Below are 20,317 nucleotides of genomic sequence, written 5' to 3' on the forward strand. Positions count from 1 at the left end.
AAGAGATCTCGTGTTGAAGCCGGGAATAGAGAACTTGGTTTGAAACGCTGCTCTATTCCTATCCACCGCGAATCCAAATTAATTTGACCAATGAATTTGGAATATCAAATACTTAAAAGCAAAAAGTGAAACACAAAAAACAGAAAAACTATGCGCGTTAAGTTTTCCAGGTCAAGAAAAGTTGGAACCAAATAGGGGTGCTTATCGGTCGATTCATTTTGATTTTGAATGTTATCAATTTTGCTTATCGGTTATCGGTTTGTAAATATGCTAAACCGTTATAGAACTGCCAAGATATCAGTTATCGGTTATTGGTCGTTAACGATTCGATTAGCTATTTAACCATTATGGGAAAGATATTAAATGATACAAAGTTCAAATTCATTTTTACCAAACGTGGCTTATTCATTACATAGCGTTCTCAACCGGTAATAATTCTTTACAAGGAGAGTTCCCAATTCCAAAACTCCCAAGTTGATATTAAGGGTTAAACTATTCAATAAAGAAAGAAACGTATCCAGTGTGCTCAAGGGTCTCCTTTGACATAATGTTTTTTGTTAATAATTCCCTCTCTAGATGCTTCTTGGCATGCTCTCAACACAGATCTTGTTTCACACTTGAGGAACAAGACTGAATTCAGAACATATCTAAAATTGATGTGTACAAAAAGTAACTATTAATATATAGAGTTTGTCCCAACTTCACAAAAAAAAAAAAATTATTATGATTAGAAGACGTATGAGGTTAAAGAAGTACAGGAACAATTAAGAAAATTCAACAAGAAGCCAAATATTCCATATTAAGTATATATCATAGCTTTTCCATTCCCAGTACAAGCATTCCATTGTTTCTTCACCAAAAGTAATTATAAAAGTACCATTTAAATTGTGCCAACTATTAAACATTTTTAATTGTAAATTCACTAATTTGTAATTCGTGGAGTTTTGATTAGAAGACGTATGAGGTTAAAGAAGTACAGTAACAATTAAGAAAATTGGTCGTAGCTAATGACTTTTAGTCAACATTTCCTTAAAAAAATGTGGTCGGTCATTTCAGTTTGGCCCAGCCAATATGTCCATAACATTTACTTCAAAATATGTGGTCGTAGCTAATGACTTTTAGTCAACATTTCCTTAAAAAAAATGTGGTCGGTCATTTCAGTTGTAGTTGCAACATTTAAATTCGTACCTTTAAATTCCATGTATCCATTCTGATTTTCAAGAAACTTTGCCTATTTTCTTACATGGCTTCTACAATTGTCCCTTATCTGTTTCTACTTGCATTTTTAGTGCTTCCACCTTCAACAATTGCTAAATCTTACAAAAACATTAGTTTAGGTTCAACACTCACTACAAGTGATGTTACTAATTTTTGGCCATCCCCATCTGGTGAATTTGCTTTTGGCTTTCAAAAAATTGGAAATGGTTCATCAGGATTCTTACTAGCCATTTGGTTCAACAAACTCAAAGAAAAGACCATAGTTTGGTCAGCCAATAGAGATATATTCGCGCCGGATGGATCCAAAATTCAGCTCTCCATGGATGGAAGACTAGTACTCACTGATCCAAATGGTCAAGAAATATGGGCTCGTGGCGAGCCCAGTGCTGGACCGGCCTATGGAGCCATGCTTGACACTGGAAACTTTGTACTAGCAACAATCAGTATTAGTTCAGCCACTCAATGGCAGAGCTTTGATGAGCCAACCGATACGATTTTGCCTGATCAAGTACTTAATCGAAGAACCAGTATTATTAAGTTTGCTCTGAATTTCCTACCTTATTTGAATTTTATCATAATTTTGTTTTACTTCAATATGGTTTTCTTAGTGAAAAGACTTCCATGTTTATTTTCTTTTCTCTTAAAAAAAAGACTTCCGTATTTATCCTTTTCTTGGAGGAGGAGAATTTTGCACTTCGACAAATTGAAGATCATTTCTTTTCACACAACACAATATCATCCACAATGTAGTCGTAAAAAGAGTCTTGTTTAGGGGAGATTATTCTCTCCATAGTGTTAATGCTTTCTTTTAGTATTTGTTTTTATATGTAAATCAATTGATCAAACCATATTAAAGATGTGAGTGTCCACTCGGGTATATCTTGAATGATCCGAACGACAAATTAGGCAATTGCAAACCGAATTTCCCCGAGCAAGATTGTAAGAATGAATCGCGAGATGTTGAGGCTTTCACTATCCACGAAATGCCCAACACTAACTGGTTCGGCGGTGATTATGCATCTTACCTAGATGGCACAGTGGATTCCTGCAGACAGAATTGTTTGAGTGACTGTTATTGTGCTCTTGCTGTTTATTACCCAGGAGTTTGTTGGAAGAAAAGGTATCCGCTTTTAAACGGGAGGGCGGATCCTGCAGAAGGAGGGAAAGCGCTTTTAAAAATAGGGAAAGACAACTCCACAGTGGGACTGACAACAACAACTACTACTACTACGCCTCAGTCTCAAGATGGTGAAAAAAGGAAAAATCAATCTAGTCTAATCATTTCTGTTTCTGTATTGTTGTGCAGTTCAGTTTTCATCTTAATGTTGTTGGCCTTTTTGTATGTTTTTAAGTTCAAAGGGAAAAAACCAAAGAAGATTTCACCATATCAAGTTGTTCCAGGAGTGAACATAAGATGTTTTAGCTACAATAAGCTAGAAGAAGCTACAAACGGATTCGAAGAAGTGTTGGGAACCGGGGCCTTCTCAACAGTTTACAAAGCGGTTCTTTAATGACGAAAATGGGAAAATCGTCGCTGTCAAGAAACCACACAAGACAGTAACAGAAGGAGAAGAAGGATTCCAAGCTGAAGTGAATTCAATCAGCAGGACTAATCACAAGAACTTGGTCCAACTCCTCGGGTTCTGCAACGAAGGCTAACACCGTCTTTTTGGTATATGAACACATGAAAAATGGCTCATTAGCAGACTTGTTATTCAAAGATTCTAGGCTTAATTGGTCCAAAAGGGTACAAGTTGCTATAGACACTGCTAAAGGGCTTTGCTATTTTCATGAAGAGTGTCGTGCCCAAATTATACATTGTGACATCAAGCCCCAAAATGTGCTCTTAGATGAAAGTCTGACAGCAAACATAGCAGATTTCGGAATAGCCAAGCTTTGGGGAAAGATCAGACTTCGAACGACCACTAAGGTACGTGAAGGGGTGTCAAATGGGCTGGTCAAATTTGATTTAGTTTATAAATAACCGCCCAAAAGTTACTTGGGCTAAAATGCGTCATAAAACCCTACCCGCTCAATTTTTTATTAAGTTTTAATTTCTCTGTTTGTTCTTTTATAATTTTTAGTACCTAATAAAACTATTTCTTTTCTTTATTATGGTTATATAAAACATATCAAATAAAAACATGTCTTTTTAGAAGTATTTTAATAAGATTTCTCATGCGTCAATTTGAGCCTCATATCTGCCCCTTTTTTTGACGGGCCGAGCTAAAAAATGAGCGGGTCAATGATCACCCAAACTTGAACGTGTTGAGTCGATTCGTATTTTCACGTCAATTTTGCCACCAATAGGTACGTGGAACGAGAGGATACGTTGCCCCAGAGTGGTTCAGGAACACGGCTATAACCATCAAAGTGGACGTATACAGCTTTGGAATCTTGCTTTTAGAGCTGATCTGCTGCAGAAAAAGTTACAAGCAGGACGTGGCGAATGAGAACGAGATGATACTTGCGGAGTGGGCTTGTGATTGCTATAGAAGAAACGAGTTGCATTTACTCGCAGGTGATGATGAAGAGGCAATAGAAGATATCATGAGGTTCGAGAAGTTGTTGATGGTTGCTATTTGGTGCATTCAAGAAAATCCAACATTAAGGCCTAGCATGAAGAATGTCATGCTAATGCTTGAAGGTTCTGTGGAAGTCTCAATTCCTCCTGACCCTTTTTCCTTTTTCTGTTCTGTTTAGACCAAGAGAAAAGGTGCAAATATACCCCTCAACTTTGCGATATAGAGCAGATATATCTCCATTATAAAAGTGGTGTAAATATACCCCTGCCGTTATAAAATGGTGCAAATATGCTCTTTTTGCTGACAGAATTTTTTTTAAAATCATTTAGTTTATTTTTTAATTAAAAAAAAATACCACGTGGCTTTAAAAAAAAGTCTACCCATTTTTTTATATATATATTTTTCTAAAGCCACATGATAATTTTTTTTTCGGTGGGTCCGTTTGTTTAAAAGTGGGTAGACTTGTTTTTTTTTTTAAAGCCACAGAGATATTTTTTTAAACGAACCAGACCCGATTCACTAGAAAAAAATTTACCATGTGGCATTAGAAAAATATGTCTACCCAAAAAAAATGAGTAGACTTTTTTTTAAAGCCACATAGCATTTTTTTAATTAAAAAATAAGCTATATGATTTTAAAAAAATTCTGTTAGCCAAAAGGGTATATTTGCACTATTTGTGTAAGGGCAGGGGTATATTTGCACCATTTTATAACGGCAAGGATATATATATATACCTTTTTTTAACGAAGAGTATATCTACTCTAAATCGCAAAGTTGAGGGGTATATTTGCACCTTAGATCAATCATGCTTTCTCCTTTATCCTTTTTGTTTGCACCCAAAGGCTATAGAATGAAACCTGTATGTGTGCGCATAATCAAAACTATATCTGTATGTCCTCTGCATTATGTTTCTTGAAATGTATTATTCCAATTTCAAGTTCAGTTTAATCATAGAAAATAAATTAAGAAAATGTTGTCAACTGTGTTCGATACAATGAATAAATAGGAACGATAGTTGAGATAACTGCGTCTCCTTGAGGAATTTGATACAAACAGCAGGGAGAAGGAGAGTTTTTACTAGTGCCTTTACTGCTTTTACTGGATAGCTTGTGTCTTTACGGATCAACCAATCAGATCATTTGACGGAATCTGAAGCCGAGCCGAGCGATGATAACGGCACGAGGGCTTACCTTCTTCCAACTCTTTAAGCTAGTGTAGAAGTGCTTTTCTATTTATATAAAGTAATTCATCTCTTTCCTCCAATGCGAGAAAAATATCCCTTCTTTTCTCATTCACAACCCAACTTAAAGGTCATGGGTTTGGAATCCTATTCTCGCCAAAACCCCAACAGAAAATCCATTGATCTTTAAGCCATAATTATTACAAAGTTATGCTAAAAGAAACTGCTTCTAAATTTATGTAGTTTAAACAATCATTCTTTAATTTCTCTATGCTTTGTGCATCTCATAGGCTACATTTCATTTAGAAGCTTAACACTTTTCTTATTTACAATGAATTAGAAGATTTGCAATATTCACTCAAACACATCAAAGTCATAAGTTAAATATTCAGGATTGTCCTGCCCAATGCCTTCACAAGTTAAAAAACAAATTTTGGTTTGCAGCTCCCATACTTAACCTTTGGATCGATCAACGAATACTTTTGCACATTCACAATATGACTCTAATTTTCTCCAAGATGGCACACACTGTTTTCAGGTCGAATGTTTATATGCAGTTCTCAATTGAATGACTTGATAATATAAGAAATTAAGCAGTCAATGTATAGAAGTTAAACGGAAATTATCATGATACATACCATTTCAGCACCAGCTTCCGAGAAGAAAGCTCTTCCAGCAAACTTTTTCAACAAAGACCAGTGAGATGGTTAAGTGATGTGTATTCTCAGTTTAATTTTTATTCATACATTTATATTAATTGATCTGGTGTAAACATTAGTTGTGTATAACTATTTTACCATTTTAAAGTAGTGAATTGATATCACCAAATGGTAGGATGAATGAATCTCACCATGCTTAATTAGAGGTATCGGGTTCAAAACCTGAAATGAAAAAAATTCTGGTAGAAAGCATTTCCTCTTTAATGAATTTTATATAGCGTGAATTTAAATTAGTCGAATCGATACATTCCAAAAGTCAAAATGGTTAAAAAACAAAAACTTTTGAATCGATTACTTATTTCTTTCTAAAAAATTTGTCCAACTATCTGAAAATGGTAGGTCCTCCTTAGTTTTCTTTAATGTTTCACGATAGTAAGTCAAAAGAAATAAGTACTCCCTCCATCTATAAATAAGCATTGTTTTTTTTTTATAGTTAATTTGATTAATCTACGAAATTAAATAAAATTAATTTATTATTTTAAGATTAAAACTTAAATATTCAAAAATATTATTATATGTTTCAATTCTTTTCATGTCAATATAATTTAAAAGAGTGCATTTTAAAATGTTACTGTATAAAGATTATATCATTTGAATCTGAAGAAGCGAAAAATAATAAATAATTTGAGATGGAGGGAGAAATAAGGGCGTCAGTGGGGCCGGGTCAGTCCCGTCCCGGCTTCGGCCCGGTCCGGTACCGGACCATCCCGGTCCCGGTCAAGTAAGGGGATCGGGCAGAGGGGGAAGGGGGAAGGGTAGTGGGACGGACGGGCGGGAAAATCCCGGTCCGGTCAGGCCCGGTACAAAACCGGCTGACCGGTCCCGATTCGCCCGCTAGATTTTTTTTATTTTTTTTTTAGTTGATCTGACATTCTGACCATTGCCACCAAAAAAATATGAACGTTGGGACTCCGAACGGTCTGATTTTGGAATCAGCCGTTGGAGTCCCCTTCCCCCCAAAAAAAAAAATATACCCCCCAAAGTTTAATAAATTGCATTTTAATTCAAATTCTAAACTATAAATACCTCTTCATTTTTATTCATTTTCACACAAATCATCCATCAATTATCTCTCTCTCTCTCTAATATTTATTATCAATTATATCTCTCTCTAATATTTGATGAAATATTATTATTATTATTATTATTATTATTATTATTATTATTATTATTTTGGTGAATTAGGCAATATTTGAATTTTGGAGCAACTTTCAAGCTTCAAGTAACAAAATTTCAATTTCAACGTTTACGGTTACGTCTGCTTTTACGTAGACGTTTGGTACACTCGTTCCATCCTTTAATTTATTTAATTCTTGCATTTTATTTGCGTCTTTTTTTCAATTAATTTTCATATTTTATTTTATTAAACTTTGATAATATGTCTAAAAAATTAAGATCCGGTCATACAGTAAACCGCCGATATCCCTAACCCTTTTAGCCGTAGTAGTAAGGGTAAATCGGTTCTTCTAGTAAATCTAAAATTCAATTTAGAAACAATATGGACTATTTCACTCATGGTGATGAAACTGATTTTTTTTCTCCCCCCCGGTTTTCCTCCTATTCCAAAAGATTTAGAATTTCAAAATGAAGCCTGAGCTTATGGTAATTTAGATTTTGATGAATTTGAAAATTTAGAAGCAGAAAAAGGAGAGGAATTAGATTTAAATGAGAAACCGACTAGTCCCCTGACCAAAGATCCAACTCGGACTACATCTCAGTCTGGAGCTGGTATTCCCCCTAAACCTCCTACTCGGGGTACGACTAAGGCGCAACGTCCTAGAACTAGTCCCGTATGGAAATTCATGACTTTAGATAAAGCTAAACAATACGGTACTTGTCACAAATGTAAAGGAGTTAAAAAACACGGAAGCGGTGGAGGGGCGGGTGGGACGGGTGGTTTAGATAGAGACTTGAGAACATGTGTTGGAAAATCATACTTAGATGCTCGATTAGCAGTCGGACTTAAAAACACACCGACCGGCACTAGTAGTGTCGCTCCCGGTGGATCCGATGGGGGATCTAATATGGTCCAACAAACTTTAAATCCTTCTAACCCCGTTGTCACTCAAATTGCTTATAATAAAGATAGAGATCATGAAGAACTAGCTAAAATGGTTGCGGTTTGTGGCTTGCCTTTTAGTTTTCCTTCTAACCCCGGTTTTGTGCATTATATTAGAGCTATGTATAACCCTACTTTTCAAGGCATTCCTAGATCCACTGTTAGAGTCGACGTTTTTAAATTTCAAAGTGATTATTGTCAATATATGCGTTGTGTGTTCCATCATTTAGATACTAATGTCTGTCACTTCTGATATAGGTTGCAGTGTTAATGCCAATGATTATTTATGTGTTATGGCACATTGGATTGATCATAATTGGAATATGCAAAAGCGTATACTTGGTTATAAATATATTGATTAGAAAAAAACAGGTTCTTATATTTCTACAAATGTTCTAGACATTTGCAATTATATGGTCTTCTTGACAAAGTATTAACAGTTACATGTGATAATGCTTCTTCCATGACTAAGAGTGCTGAATTTATGGCTATAAGAATTTGCCCAATTAACCTAGATATTTTTCATGTTCGATGTGCATGCCATGTTTTTAATTTAGTTGTAAAAGATGGTCTTAATGTTTTTGAGGGCTCTCTACAAAAAATACGATATGCTTGTCAATCTGTTTTTAGCGCTCATAAGCAAAGTAGAATTAATTTGTTTAAAAAATATTGTGTTGAGAAAAAATTTTCTATTAGAAAAATTCCAAAAGAAGTTTGTACTAGGTGGAATTATTTATATGAAATGCTACTTGTTGCTCACCAATATTTTTTTTTTCTTTTGCTCACCAATATCAAAAACCCCTTCAATATGTTTTTAATGCACATCATTATCATTCACATGAACAAATACAAGTTAGTGATTGGAACGAAATTGAAGGACAATGTATTTTTTTAGAAAAATTTTATATTGCAACAAAAGCATTTTTCGGTCAATACTATCCTACAAGTGCACAAATGTTATTTTATATTTGTGGACTTACAAAACTATTTTGCGAATTTAGAGAATCAAACGAACATGAGGAAGTCGTTGATGAAATGATTCTCAAATTTAAAAAGTATTTTTTCCTATTCCCGATGTTTATTTGATTGCTTGTATACTTGACCCGTCTTTAAAATTAAGAGGTGCTCAGGGACTTGTTGACAAAATTTATTTGCAGTTAGATATTCCTCCAAACGAACATCCAAATGTTGAAGAGTGTAAACGTAGCATAGAATTAAAAGCTAAAATAATGTATAATAATTATAAATCTTTGGAAAGTAGAAGTGGAAATCAACGTCCTTCACAAAAAAATAAAGCTAAATTTGGCAATAGAAAATTTGATAGATCAACGGATGTTGCATGGCTTGGTATTGCTTCTACTCAAAATGAAAGTGATCTTGAATCATATCTTAATCAGGGATTGGAAAGTATCATTGTGGACGACGACGACAATGAAGATATTTTAGGATGGTGGAGGGAGCGTGGCAAGGCATTTCCATTACTCTAAAAAATGGCTCGAGATATCCTAACTATTCAATCATCATCAGTAGCTTCGGAGGCAGCTTTTAGCGCGGCAAGATTTCAACTCGGAGACCACAGACATTCATTAGCACAAGATAGCTTGGAGATTTCTGTCTTATTCAGGGATTGGATCAACGCAGAAAGAAGAAATTGTGGGCTACCAAAATTAACCCGTCAAGAAGAAGAAGAATATGAAGAGATAATCAACACTAATAGCGATGATGGCATGGAACTTATGAACCGTCAAGCAGATATGCCAATTCGTAATTGGATGCAACGGAAACGATACAACATCTAGAAAAAATGTACATAGATCCGTACAAGTTTTAGTGTGATAATTTATAATTAACTACTTAGATGCCCAGTTAAAACAGAACCCTTCCTAGAAGGTGGCTATGTAGATTAGGTGATCTTATTGTAACTTAGAGGCCTAATTGAAAAAGAATCCTTCCTAGAAGGTGGCTGTGTAGATTAGGTGCTCTTCTTGTATTTGAGAATTTGAGTCAAGTTTTATGAAATTTAAAAGATCTATTTTAAATAAATAAACATAAAGTTCTTACTTGAAATTGTTTTTCTTTACATAACTAATAAAAAGAATGCAATTCTTTATAAAGATTATAAAGACTTGAAAGCATATTTAATATTATGTAATAAATGAAAAATAATAGCCCTTAGAAGTTCAAAAAATAGCCGTTGTTAAATACATTTAAAGACTTTAAAGTTATAAAACTTATAAAAAATAAATAGTTCTTACTTGAAATTATTTTCTCCTTTTATAAATACCTAAAAATAAATCCAAGTCTTTAAATTTTTTATAAAGACTTGAAAATTTAACATTAACTAATAAGTTAAAAAACTAGCCGTTATAAGTTCAAAAAAAATAACCGTTGTAAAATAAACTTAAATGATTTAAAGTTAAAATTATAAAAAACTCAACTATAAATACCCCTCCATCCTACTTCATTCTTCACACAATTATCTCTCTACCTCACTTTTAAAACTCAACTATTCTACTTCAAAGTTCAAACTTTCATGGAAAATCCTCCTCCTCCACTCCTCCTCAAAGAAGAAGTTCTCCTCCTCCACCTCCTCCTCAAAATAAAAGATGAACTTTGAAGTTTATCTATATCTTAAGTGGTATGTTTTGAAGTTTTATGATTTGCAATGTGTTTAGTTTCGTTTCTATGTTTTGAATTTTAAATTTGCAATGTATTAATGTTTGAATATGTATCAATTTAAATGTTGTTTGAATTTTTATATTAAACAAATGTAAAAAAAAGTTGTATCGTTATCCACTTAGTCCCCTATAATCCTGTCCCACTTAATCCCCCTTTTAAAAAGTCCCCCGTCCCGTCCCTCCAGAAAGTCCCCTGTCGTCCCCTTCGCCACCCTTAGGGAGAAATTCCTATACAACTCCATTTCTTTTTGTTTTTTACTTGGTGTCAAGTATCTGTTTTGGTTCCGATAAATCCGAATTTGCATAAATAAGTTCCATAATAGAGTAAGACGATCTATCAAAGATGACTTTTTTTTCATTAATTGAATATGATATCTTTAATTAAAAATAAAAAAGATTCCTAACACTTTATAAAAATGAAAGAATACTTAGGGCCCGTTTGGACATGATTTCAGGTTGATTTGAAGTTGAAATTTTGTTTGGACATATAATTTGGATTTTTTAAGTTGTATTTTTCTCATAAACATGAAAACCCCACAAATTGTGAAAACTATCAAAACTTCCCCAACACTTATAAAATCTTACCAAATGAGCAAAATCATAGTCATAAACAAGATATCGGAATATCCTAATAAGGCGCTACATTAATAAATTACGTATCTCCATATTCTCTTTTATAAATAAATTCTCGTGATTACATGTTATTATAAACTTTCAAATACACATAATTGTAAAAGACCCACTTTAAAAAAATCAACAATAGTAGTAACTAGCTATTTCTTTAATCTAATCCTTCTGCATGGTACAAACGATCTCTTCACGTCAAGCACGAGTCTTTTTTTTAGAAAATATAAAATGATGGGTTTTTTTTTTACAAAATATAAAATTATGGATCAAGTTTTACATTTAAAAAAATTTGAAATCATGATATGGAATCCCAAATCACACTTTATTGAAGAATTTGAGATTTAGAATCATGATATGAAGTTGAAGTTGAAATTGTGTACAATTGCATAAACAAACACGGATTTAAAATCAAATTATGAAATCATGATTTCATATCGCATGGGTCACACGCCACTTAAAACTATCACGGCCATAGGTGGGTTGAACTCAGAGGCAGAGCCACCCTATTAGGAGGGGGGTCACATGCCACTGCTAACCTCGGAAAACATTGTATATATATGGTGTATACATACCGTAAAAAACGTATGTATATTTAAAAGGACCCTTGAGATATATCCACTACATTGGTGCAATTAGTTGTTGGGCCCCTTGTGTCCTTACATGAAACCTAGGTTCGAGCCTGTCTATAGCAGATTAGTTTCTATTTTTTTGTTGAGTATGTTTTGTAGACTCTCTACAAATAAATTAATAAGCTCACAACTTCTTCCCCCCACCCACCCACCCCACACACACACACACACAAAAACACAAAAAAAAAAAAAGAAGAAGAAGCCCCAAATCAAATCTTTTCCCCATTCTAAACACATTCTCCTTCTTCCAATGTTGAAGTTTATACTTTATACTATTTTACTAATACATTATCGTAATTATTAAGTTTTCAAAGAGTTGCACGCCAAACTTTGAAAGTAACAATTGACATGTCAATATTAAGGCATTTAGTCATTAGTGCCCCCTCTGCGTCAAAATCCCATGTCCGCCTCTGATTGAACTGATAACAAACAATAATGGCTACTAGACAAAGATAGTCTCTTTTTTGACAAAAGAAAACTATACTATGATTAAAAAAATATCTCATGCAATATAATAATCTGATTAATGGATAAAAGATACTCCCTCCGTCACAATTTATGTGATAGTTATTTGACTGGACACGGAGTTTAAGAAATAAAGGAAATCTTTTAAATCTTGTGGTTTAAAACAAGTTAAAAATATTTATGTGGTTATAGACCATCTCGCTAATCGTAAACAGGGGCGGATTTAGAGGGTGCCGAGGTTGTTCACCCGAACACCCTCGGCAAATAACTACAATGTATATGTGAGGTAGATTTTTTGTATTTATGTACATATATTAATTTTTGAATACCCTGAACAAATGTAAAAAGTTAGCTCAAGTGGTCCATGGTGTTCAAATTATCTCTAGCGTCCTAGGTTCGATTCCCATCAACAACATTATTTTTTATAATTACCTTTTGTTGTTTTTTTCGAACCTCCTAAATAAATACTGGATCCACAACTGATCGTAAAAGGTAAAATTTAAAATTAAATTATTATTAAATAAGGAAATACTATGTCATTGGAACTTACTAAAAAGAAAAAGTGATCGGTATAAATTGGGACATAGAGATTACCTTTTACTATGAGCAGTCACTTGTTCTAACTTTGATATACTAAAAAAACACTAGCATTGAGTTACTAAATGCAGAGAAATATTGGATTTTGATTCTTTAATCCATTCAACTTATTAATATTAAACCTTTTCAACTACTCCAAGTTATTACTCTAAAAGTTTCCTTTTTTTTTTTTTCTTGACAGTTTTGGTGGCCACTACCGACACTGCAGTTCACTTCAACTCTTCTTTTTGTTGGGTAAGGCTTCATTGTATTATTTTTCTTGTAGAAAATGGTGAAGTTTTAGTTCTTTTTTAGCTTTTAATTACTTTTACATACATTTAAGAGATACCTAGTTGTTTGTTTGGTTCTTGGAGTTGGAGCTTGATTTGAAGCTAAATATTGTGCTTGAGTTGATCATATTTTAGCTTCTCTTTTTGCTTTTAGTAACCTTTTATACTCATTTTAGTGAAGTTGTTTCTTCTTGGAGCTTGAATTTGAAGCTAAAAACTGTGCTTGAGTTGATCAAAGTTTAGTTTAGTTTTTTTTTTTTTTTTTTTAATTAATTTTATGTTCATTTGAGAGATACCCAGTAGTTGTTTTGGTTCGTGGAGCTTAAATTTGAAGCTAAATGTTGTGCTTAAGTTGATCAAAGTTCAGCTTTTTTCTTGCTTTTAGTAACTTTTATGTTCATTTAAGAGATACCCATTTGTTGGTTTGGCTTATAGAGCTAGAATTTGATGCTCAACATTGTGTTTGAATTGATGCTTTTAGTAAATGTTCATTGTTGTTTTGTAATAGAGCTGATGCTAAACTTGAGTTAATCAAAATAGCTTCTTTTTTGCTTTTAGTAACTTTTATGTTCATTTAAGAGAGAACCAGTTGTTTGTGTACTCATAGAGCTAGAATTTGGAGCTAAACATTGTGCTTGAGTTTATCAAAATAGCTTCTTTTTTGCTTTTAGTAACTCATTTATGCTAAACATTGTGCTTAGAGCTTCTTTTTTGCTTTTAGTAACTTTTATGCTCATTTTAGAGATACGCAGTTGTTGGTTTGGCTCATAGAGCTTGAGTTTAGAGCTGAAGATTGTGCTTGAGTTGATCAAAATAGCTTCTCTTTTGCTTTTATTAAGTCCAAGATTAGAGATAACCAAGTCGTTGTTTTGGTTCTTCGAGCTTGAATTTGAAGCTAAATTTTGTGCTTGAGTTGACCAAATTTCAGCTTCTTTCTTGCTTTTACTAACTTTTATGTTTTGGTTCTTGGAGTTTGAATTTGAAGTTAAAGATAGTGCTTGACTTGATCAAAATTAGCTTCTTTCTTGCTTTTTTGAGCAACTTTTATGCTCATTTTAGAGATACCCTCTTGCTGTTTTGGTTCTTAGAGCTTGATTTGAAGCTAAATATTGTGCTTGAGTTGATCAAAATTAGCTTGTTTTTTGCATTTAGTAACTCTTAAGTTCAAGATTAGAGATACCCAAGTTGTTGTTTTAGTTCTTGGAGCCTTTTTTTTTTTTTTTTTTTTTTTTTTTGTGGAGCTAGTATTTGAAGCTAAAGAATGTGCTTGAGTTGATCATATTTAGTTTCTGTTTTGCTTTTAGCAACTTTTATGTTCACATATAAGAGATAACCAGCTGTTGTTTTGATTCTTGGAGCTTGAATTTGAAGCTAAAGATTCTACGTTTGAAAGCTCAATCAAGCTCCTTTGTAGTAGATAGTTCAATTTTAGTACCTCTTGAATATAATGTAAATGCATATTTTCCAAAATCTATCTTTATGTAGAGATAAATGGGATACTTGCCTCTAGTTTTTGTACCTTAAATCTCTTTCAAGAAAATGTGTAGTTTGAGTGGAAGGCAGTAGGCGCGGCCAAAGCATTACTTGTGTTTAAGACTGATGATTACTTCGTCTCTATGCATCCATGAATAGTATCAAGCATAGGCGGAGGTAAAATATTACTTATGGGTTCGGACCCTGTATTGTATTAGGAAATTCATTTAAAATGTATTAATTGCGAACCCAGTAACTAAGACGAGCTATGGGTTCAATGGCAAGTTCTGAACCCATAAACTTCGAATACTGGCTCCACTTTTGGTATCAAGTAAGAGACTTCAGGAATTTTAGCTTTTTATGCAGGAAAACATGAAACAGATATTTGAAATGCCTTGACGAGCTATTGATATTGAGGTGAACTTTAAGAATGAAGTACCGCGAGGAGCTTCAATACTTGCGTCAAATTGATAAAAGGAAATTGATTTTGATAGTGGTATTGGTGGCTGTGACTCATTTATTTTGTCAGACGTTGATGCTTCCTTATGGAAATGCTCTCCGTTCTCTGTTATCGGAGAGCAAGATTCTTCTACCTGAGAAGATAAGTTTGTCGGTTACAGAATCTCCTGTCGTCAAAAAATCTGCAAATGTTGGTGACAGCCTTTCAAATTTTGATAATGCACATGTGTTGATTGATCGTGTGAAAAGTACAGATAAGGTTGATGCAGGTGAAGATGGCGAAATCGATGAGGTAATGAAGCAATAAATATTTTATTCATAAACCCAATAAATCTTTGAATGTGCTCTACAATTTTCTACTTCTCTACTATGTGAAAATAGCTAGCGACACCCTATTTATAAGAGTGCAAAACCTAATTTATCTAGGAACTAGAAAATCTATTCCCATATTATTCAGACTTGAAATCTTATTTAGAAATGAATTTAACAAAATACCAAATCTTAAACAAATTTGGGTTTCCTACTTCAACTTTGAATTATCCTTTCAACAGGTAAAACTGCGTAGCATTCATTCAGTTGGTAAAGCCCTGGATAATGACTCTGATTTTGTTGAAGATGCAACTATTGAGAACGATAATCTATTTGATGAAGTCGTGGACATGGATGAGGAAACTGCAATGCTAAAGAACGACGAATCTAAACAGGACCTTTCTTTAGAGCAAGTTGTAAAACCAAATGGTGAACTTTCAGCAGACTCGGAGTTAGATGCAAATAGAAATAGCGTGCTTAATGATACTAAAGCTGCCAGTCTAACTAACTTATCGTCTGTGGTTGCTTCAAACCATCTAGATCACTTGCCAGTGGTTACCATAAATGAAAGAAACTTCATTTATACTGATAATAACAAGTCTTCAACTGGAGATTCGACTCAACTTCTCCAAAGAAGTCCAGTGAAAAAGAAGATGAGATGCATGTTGCCACCGAAAACAATAACTTCTATTTCTCAGATGGAAAGGTTACTAGTTAGGCATCGTGCTCGTTCACGTGCTATGGTATGTTTTTCTTCTCTGGCACAAGGTGGTTGCTTCTGTCTACTGTTGAGTGTTGATGGAATTAACTGTCCTCCATTTTGTTTAAATTGGACTGCAGAGACCTAGATGGTCCTCAGAACGTGACCGTGAAATTCTGGCTGCTAGATTGCAGATTGAAAATGCTCCACTTCTGAGGAATGATCGAGAACTTTATGTTCCCGCCTTTCGAAATGCGTCCATGTTCAAAAGGTTTGTAGCTGTTTAGCAACATTTTGATGCATAATGCCAGATGATATTTTCTACATTAGTTTTGCTCTGTTGCCCTCTTGCATAGAAAGAGCGTAAAAGTCCTTTAGTTATCCACTTGAGCATACAGTGTGTAAGCGTATACTTCGTATCTATATTTGTAAACAGAATGATGAGTATCATTTTACATAAAATACAAGTAGTGCCAAGAGTGTTTCCTGCATAGTCCAAAATGTGATTTACTCATGTGTATAAGTTGTTCAGATTTTTCAAAATCACGTGTCAATTCTGGCCAGTTTTTTCTTAACAATAATCTTCACTAATTTGAAAACAGTGATGCATTATTCTGTCTAGAGCTCAATTTGAGCCTACTGGTGTGTACTATTTCTCTTAACGTTTGTTTCTTTTTATATATTCAATATGTGAGTCCTTTTGTCTACAATGTGCACAATGCTGCAATACATGGAGCTACTGACTACTCCCTCCGTCCCAGAACGAGTTACACCTTTTTATATTCGGAAAAGGGCCAAATATACCCCTGTACTATTGAAAAAGGGTCAAATATACCCCTCGTTATACTTTGGATCCAAATATACCCTTGCAGTTATACTATTGGTTCAAATATAACCCTCCTCCGTTAAAGTTGTCCAAGATGGACACCCATCCTATGTGGCACTAACATTTGATGAGGTGGATGCTACGTGGCATGCCACCTCATCACCCCTAACCCATTTTACCCCTCCCCTCTATTTCAAAATTGCTTTTTTCCCTAATGGGCATCTCAAAATGTTATCTTTAGAGACACCCATGTAAGTCTAATTCTTTATAGAACAGAAGTACCAATTGAATTTCTCCTCTTTAAGTTCAATGTGAATTTGAGTTGTTTCCTTCTTCTCTTTGTTAAATTTTTAGAAAGAAATTTTCTCATTTTCTTTGAACAATTAATTTTTTACTCGTTTCCCTGACACCAATTTTTTGAATTTGTTCAATATGACAAGGTTAGAACTACTATGTTTAATTAATGATCTTATTCTTTATAGAACAGAAGTTAGAATTTTTGTCTACTCTCTCCATGCATGGCTTCTGTAAACTGCAATTTGTTGCATTTTCGAAGTTATGTAATGGAACATTAGTGGCGGTAATGGCAATGGCGGTGGAGGGGAAAAAATTTTTAGTGGTGGAAGAACAAATAGAGGGAAGGAGTAATATGGGTTAGGGGTGATGAGGTGGCATGCCACGTGGCATCCACCTCATCAAATGTCAGTGTCACGTAGGATTGGGTGTCCATCTTGAACAACTTTAACGGAGGAGGAGTATATTTGAACCAATAGTATAACGGCAAGGGTATATTTGGACCCAAAGTATAACGAAGGGTATATTTGACCTTTTCCAATAGTACAGGGGTATATTTGGCCCTTTTCCATTTTATATTTAGTAACATTTTAACTTTAAATTTCCCATTTTACTCTTAATGAGATTATTTATAGCCAGACAAAGATGTATGGCTTATTTTAGACAAGTTTCAAAAGTCTTACTGTCATTCTTAAACTCCGTGCCCAGTCAAACACTTCACATAAATTGGGACAGAGAGAATATGTAAATGTGCTAAAGTTTAGAAAATCTTGGGTTTGAGAAATTTCTGCTATTTTTGATTTTCACTTATGATGCCTCCTTGAATTTGCAGGAGCTATGAACTCATGGAGCGGATTCTCAAAGTTTATGTCTACAAGGAAGGGGAGAAGCCCATTTTTCATCAACCAATAATGAAGGGATTGTATGCATCCGAAGGATGGTTCATGAAACTAATGGAGGGAAACAATAAGTTTGTTGTGAAGGATCCCCGAAAAGCTCACTTGTTCTACATGCCCTTTAGTTCAAGAATGCTGGAGCATTCTCTTTATGTGCGCAATTCTCATGATCGAACCAACCTACGCCAGTATTTGAAAGAATACTCAGAGAAGATTGCAACAAAATATCGATTCTGGAACAGAACTGGTGGGGCTGATCATTTTCTCGTTGCCTGCCATGACTGGGTAATGTTACCATTTCATTCTTTTTTCTTAGGCCTAATACATCGACAACCCCTTAAATTTCATTTAGACACTCGAACTACGGCTTGTTCCGATTGAGCACCTGAACACATAATAATGTGTTCCTATTAGACACTTTCGGTTCAAATTTTGGAATTTTTTGCGCGTATTCTCAAATGTATATATTAGGTAATTAAGTTAACGACATAAAATATGTCATCTCCTTTAATTTTACACTTCAGCTCAATTGAAACAGGCCTGAGGTTTTACGACTTATTGAGGCTGATGCACTAAAAGAGGTGACATTTTTAAGTGGTTAACTTATCTATGAATGGGCACTTGAGAACACGCGCAAAAGTTTTTCCAAAATTAAAACCAAAAGTGTCTAATAGGAACACTTTATCATGTGTTGAAATACTCAATGAGAACAAGTTGTAGTTAGAGTGAATGAAATTTGCTGGCAAGTTAAGGGGATTGTCGATGTATTAAGGCTTTTTCTTAACTTTACATGTATTTTGTGTTATCCACTATGCTTTGATGATTCACTAAATGAGTTTTTAGGTAAATTTTGGAGTGAGATACTATTGGTAAGATGAGCAGTTAGAGAGAACTGCTCAGTTAGTTCTTATTGAAAGATTATCGAAAAGCAATATATTAAATTTGGGTATGACGATGTGTTATATATCTCTTGAAGATCACCTTTTTCTATGTAATATTCAAGTTAATTACCTGACATTGTTCAACATTTGTTCTTATAATCTTGTTTCATCATAGGCTCCTTATGAAACGAGGCACCACATGGAGCACTGTATCAAGGCCCTCTGCAACGCGGACGTAACATTAGGCTTCAAAATAGGAAGGGATGTGTCCCTTCCGGAAACATATGTTCGCTCTGCCAGAAATCCTCTTAGAGATCTTGGAGGAAAGCCACCATCTCAAAGAAAAGTTCTCGCATTCTATGCCGGGAATATGCACGGATACTTGCGTCCAATCTTGCTCGAGCATTGGAAGGACAAAGATCCTAGTATGGAAATCTTTGGTCCAATGCCAAGTGGTGTTGCTAGCAAAATGAATTATATCCAGCATATGAAGAGCAGCAAGTTCTGCATCTGCCCGAAGGGCTACGAAGTCAACAGCCCGAGAGTCGTAGAAGCCATATTTTACGAATGTGTGCCGGTCATTATATCGGATAATTTTGTGCCTCCCTTTTTCGAAGTCCTGAATTGGGATGCGTTCTCGTTAATCCTAGCTGAGAAGGATATTCCGAACTTGAGAAGCATACTTCTTTCCATACCGGAAAAGAAGTATCTGGATATGCAACTAGCTGTCAGGAAGGTTCAGCGCCATTTCCTTTGGCATGCAAAGCCGCTAAAATACGACTTGTTTCACATGACGCTTCATTCGATTTGGTATAATAGAGTTTTTCAAACGAAAGCGAGATGACCACAGCAAAGGATTGGTAGATTATGGTTACATTTGTTTCCTACTATGATGCTTGAACTCTTCAAAAATGCCACCAGGTGTGTGTGGGATCCTTCAAAAGTAAGTGCATTATTAGGAGGATCCGATACAGGTGCAAAAGTACTTTTGGAGAGTTCGAACAACATAGGTTTCTAGCCTCCAAAAAGGTTTGTGATAATTCTGAGATGAGCTTTTTGGAGGAACTGTTGCCTTGTATATTGTAGGTTGTATTTATTTTGGTACCACAATGTGCTTGTTTAAGAAAAATATGAACTTGAGACTTTTGGTCTATTAAAGATGGTTGGAAAATGGAGTTGTGGACTTGTGGTGTTTCTTTTCTCAACTACCTTCAGATTTAGCAGCCACAAAAAGAATCAGAAGCATGTGGACATATGCTCAAATTACAAGCCACAAAAATATTGGTAAATTAATGTTTGCACAAATAGCTCTATTTGTACAAATAGCAATTTTGGAGGTTATTGAAATTTTGTCCTCTTTATCTCAATGGGCTGAATTTGTCTGCAGGAAGAAAAATTTATCCAACAAGTTCTAATTGAAACTTACAACACTGAAGGGATCTAGTAACTCAGTTGGATGACTACCTGAACTTTCACATTGTTGGTGAAGGGTCGAATCCTCACATTATAATC

General features: G+C 34.5%; 2 protein-coding genes across 4 annotated transcripts; both read left to right on the plus strand.

Annotated features, from left to right (window-relative positions):
• The first annotated feature begins 1,243 nt into the window (after positions 1–1,243).
• LOC132031938 (G-type lectin S-receptor-like serine/threonine-protein kinase LECRK2) lies at positions 1,244–4,076 on the plus strand. Its single transcript, XM_059421792.1, is given in 5 exon segments — positions 1,244–1,745; positions 2,320–2,510; positions 2,656–2,886; positions 2,888–3,148; positions 3,529–4,076. Coding segments are annotated over 5 exon segments (1,578 nt in total). The 3' UTR covers positions 3,922–4,076.
• An 8,636-nt stretch (positions 4,077–12,712) lies between these two features.
• Positions 12,713–19,961, plus strand: LOC132030977 (probable glycosyltransferase At3g07620). 3 transcript variants are annotated; one of them, XM_059420787.1, is made up of 6 exons: positions 12,713–12,932; positions 14,795–15,191; positions 15,451–15,951; positions 16,049–16,179; positions 17,861–18,209; positions 18,981–19,961. In XM_059420787.1, exons 2-6 carry the CDS (start codon positions 14,871–14,873, stop codon positions 19,647–19,649), a joined length of 1,971 nt encoding a protein of 656 aa, XP_059276770.1. In that variant the 5' UTR covers positions 12,713–12,932; positions 14,795–14,870; the 3' UTR covers positions 19,650–19,961. The 3 variants fall into 3 exon arrangements, with proteins under 3 accessions (XP_059276770.1, XP_059276769.1, XP_059276768.1); XM_059420786.1 differs by having other exon boundaries at positions 14,807–15,191; XM_059420785.1 differs by lacking the exon at positions 12,713–12,932 and adding an exon at positions 12,963–13,428 and having other exon boundaries at positions 13,669–15,191.
• Positions 19,962–20,317: the final 356 nt, after the last annotated feature.

This window comes from Lycium ferocissimum, chromosome 9, assembly GCF_029784015.1.
Source record: "Lycium ferocissimum isolate CSIRO_LF1 chromosome 9, AGI_CSIRO_Lferr_CH_V1, whole genome shotgun sequence".
Lineage (NCBI taxonomy): Eukaryota > Viridiplantae > Streptophyta > Magnoliopsida > Solanales > Solanaceae > Lycium > Lycium ferocissimum.

Coding starts and splice junctions, on each gene's coding strand:
- LOC132030977 (XM_059420787.1), top strand. CDS start 14,871: ATGAAGTACCGCGAGGAGCTTCAATACTTGCGTCAAATTGATAAAAGG. Junction 15,192..15,450: donor AAGATGGCGAAATCGATGAG/GTAATGAAGCAA, acceptor TCCTTTCAACAG/GTAAAACTGCGTAGCATTCA. Junction 18,210..18,980: donor TCGTTGCCTGCCATGACTGG/GTAATGTTACCA, acceptor GTTTCATCATAG/GCTCCTTATGAAACGAGGCA.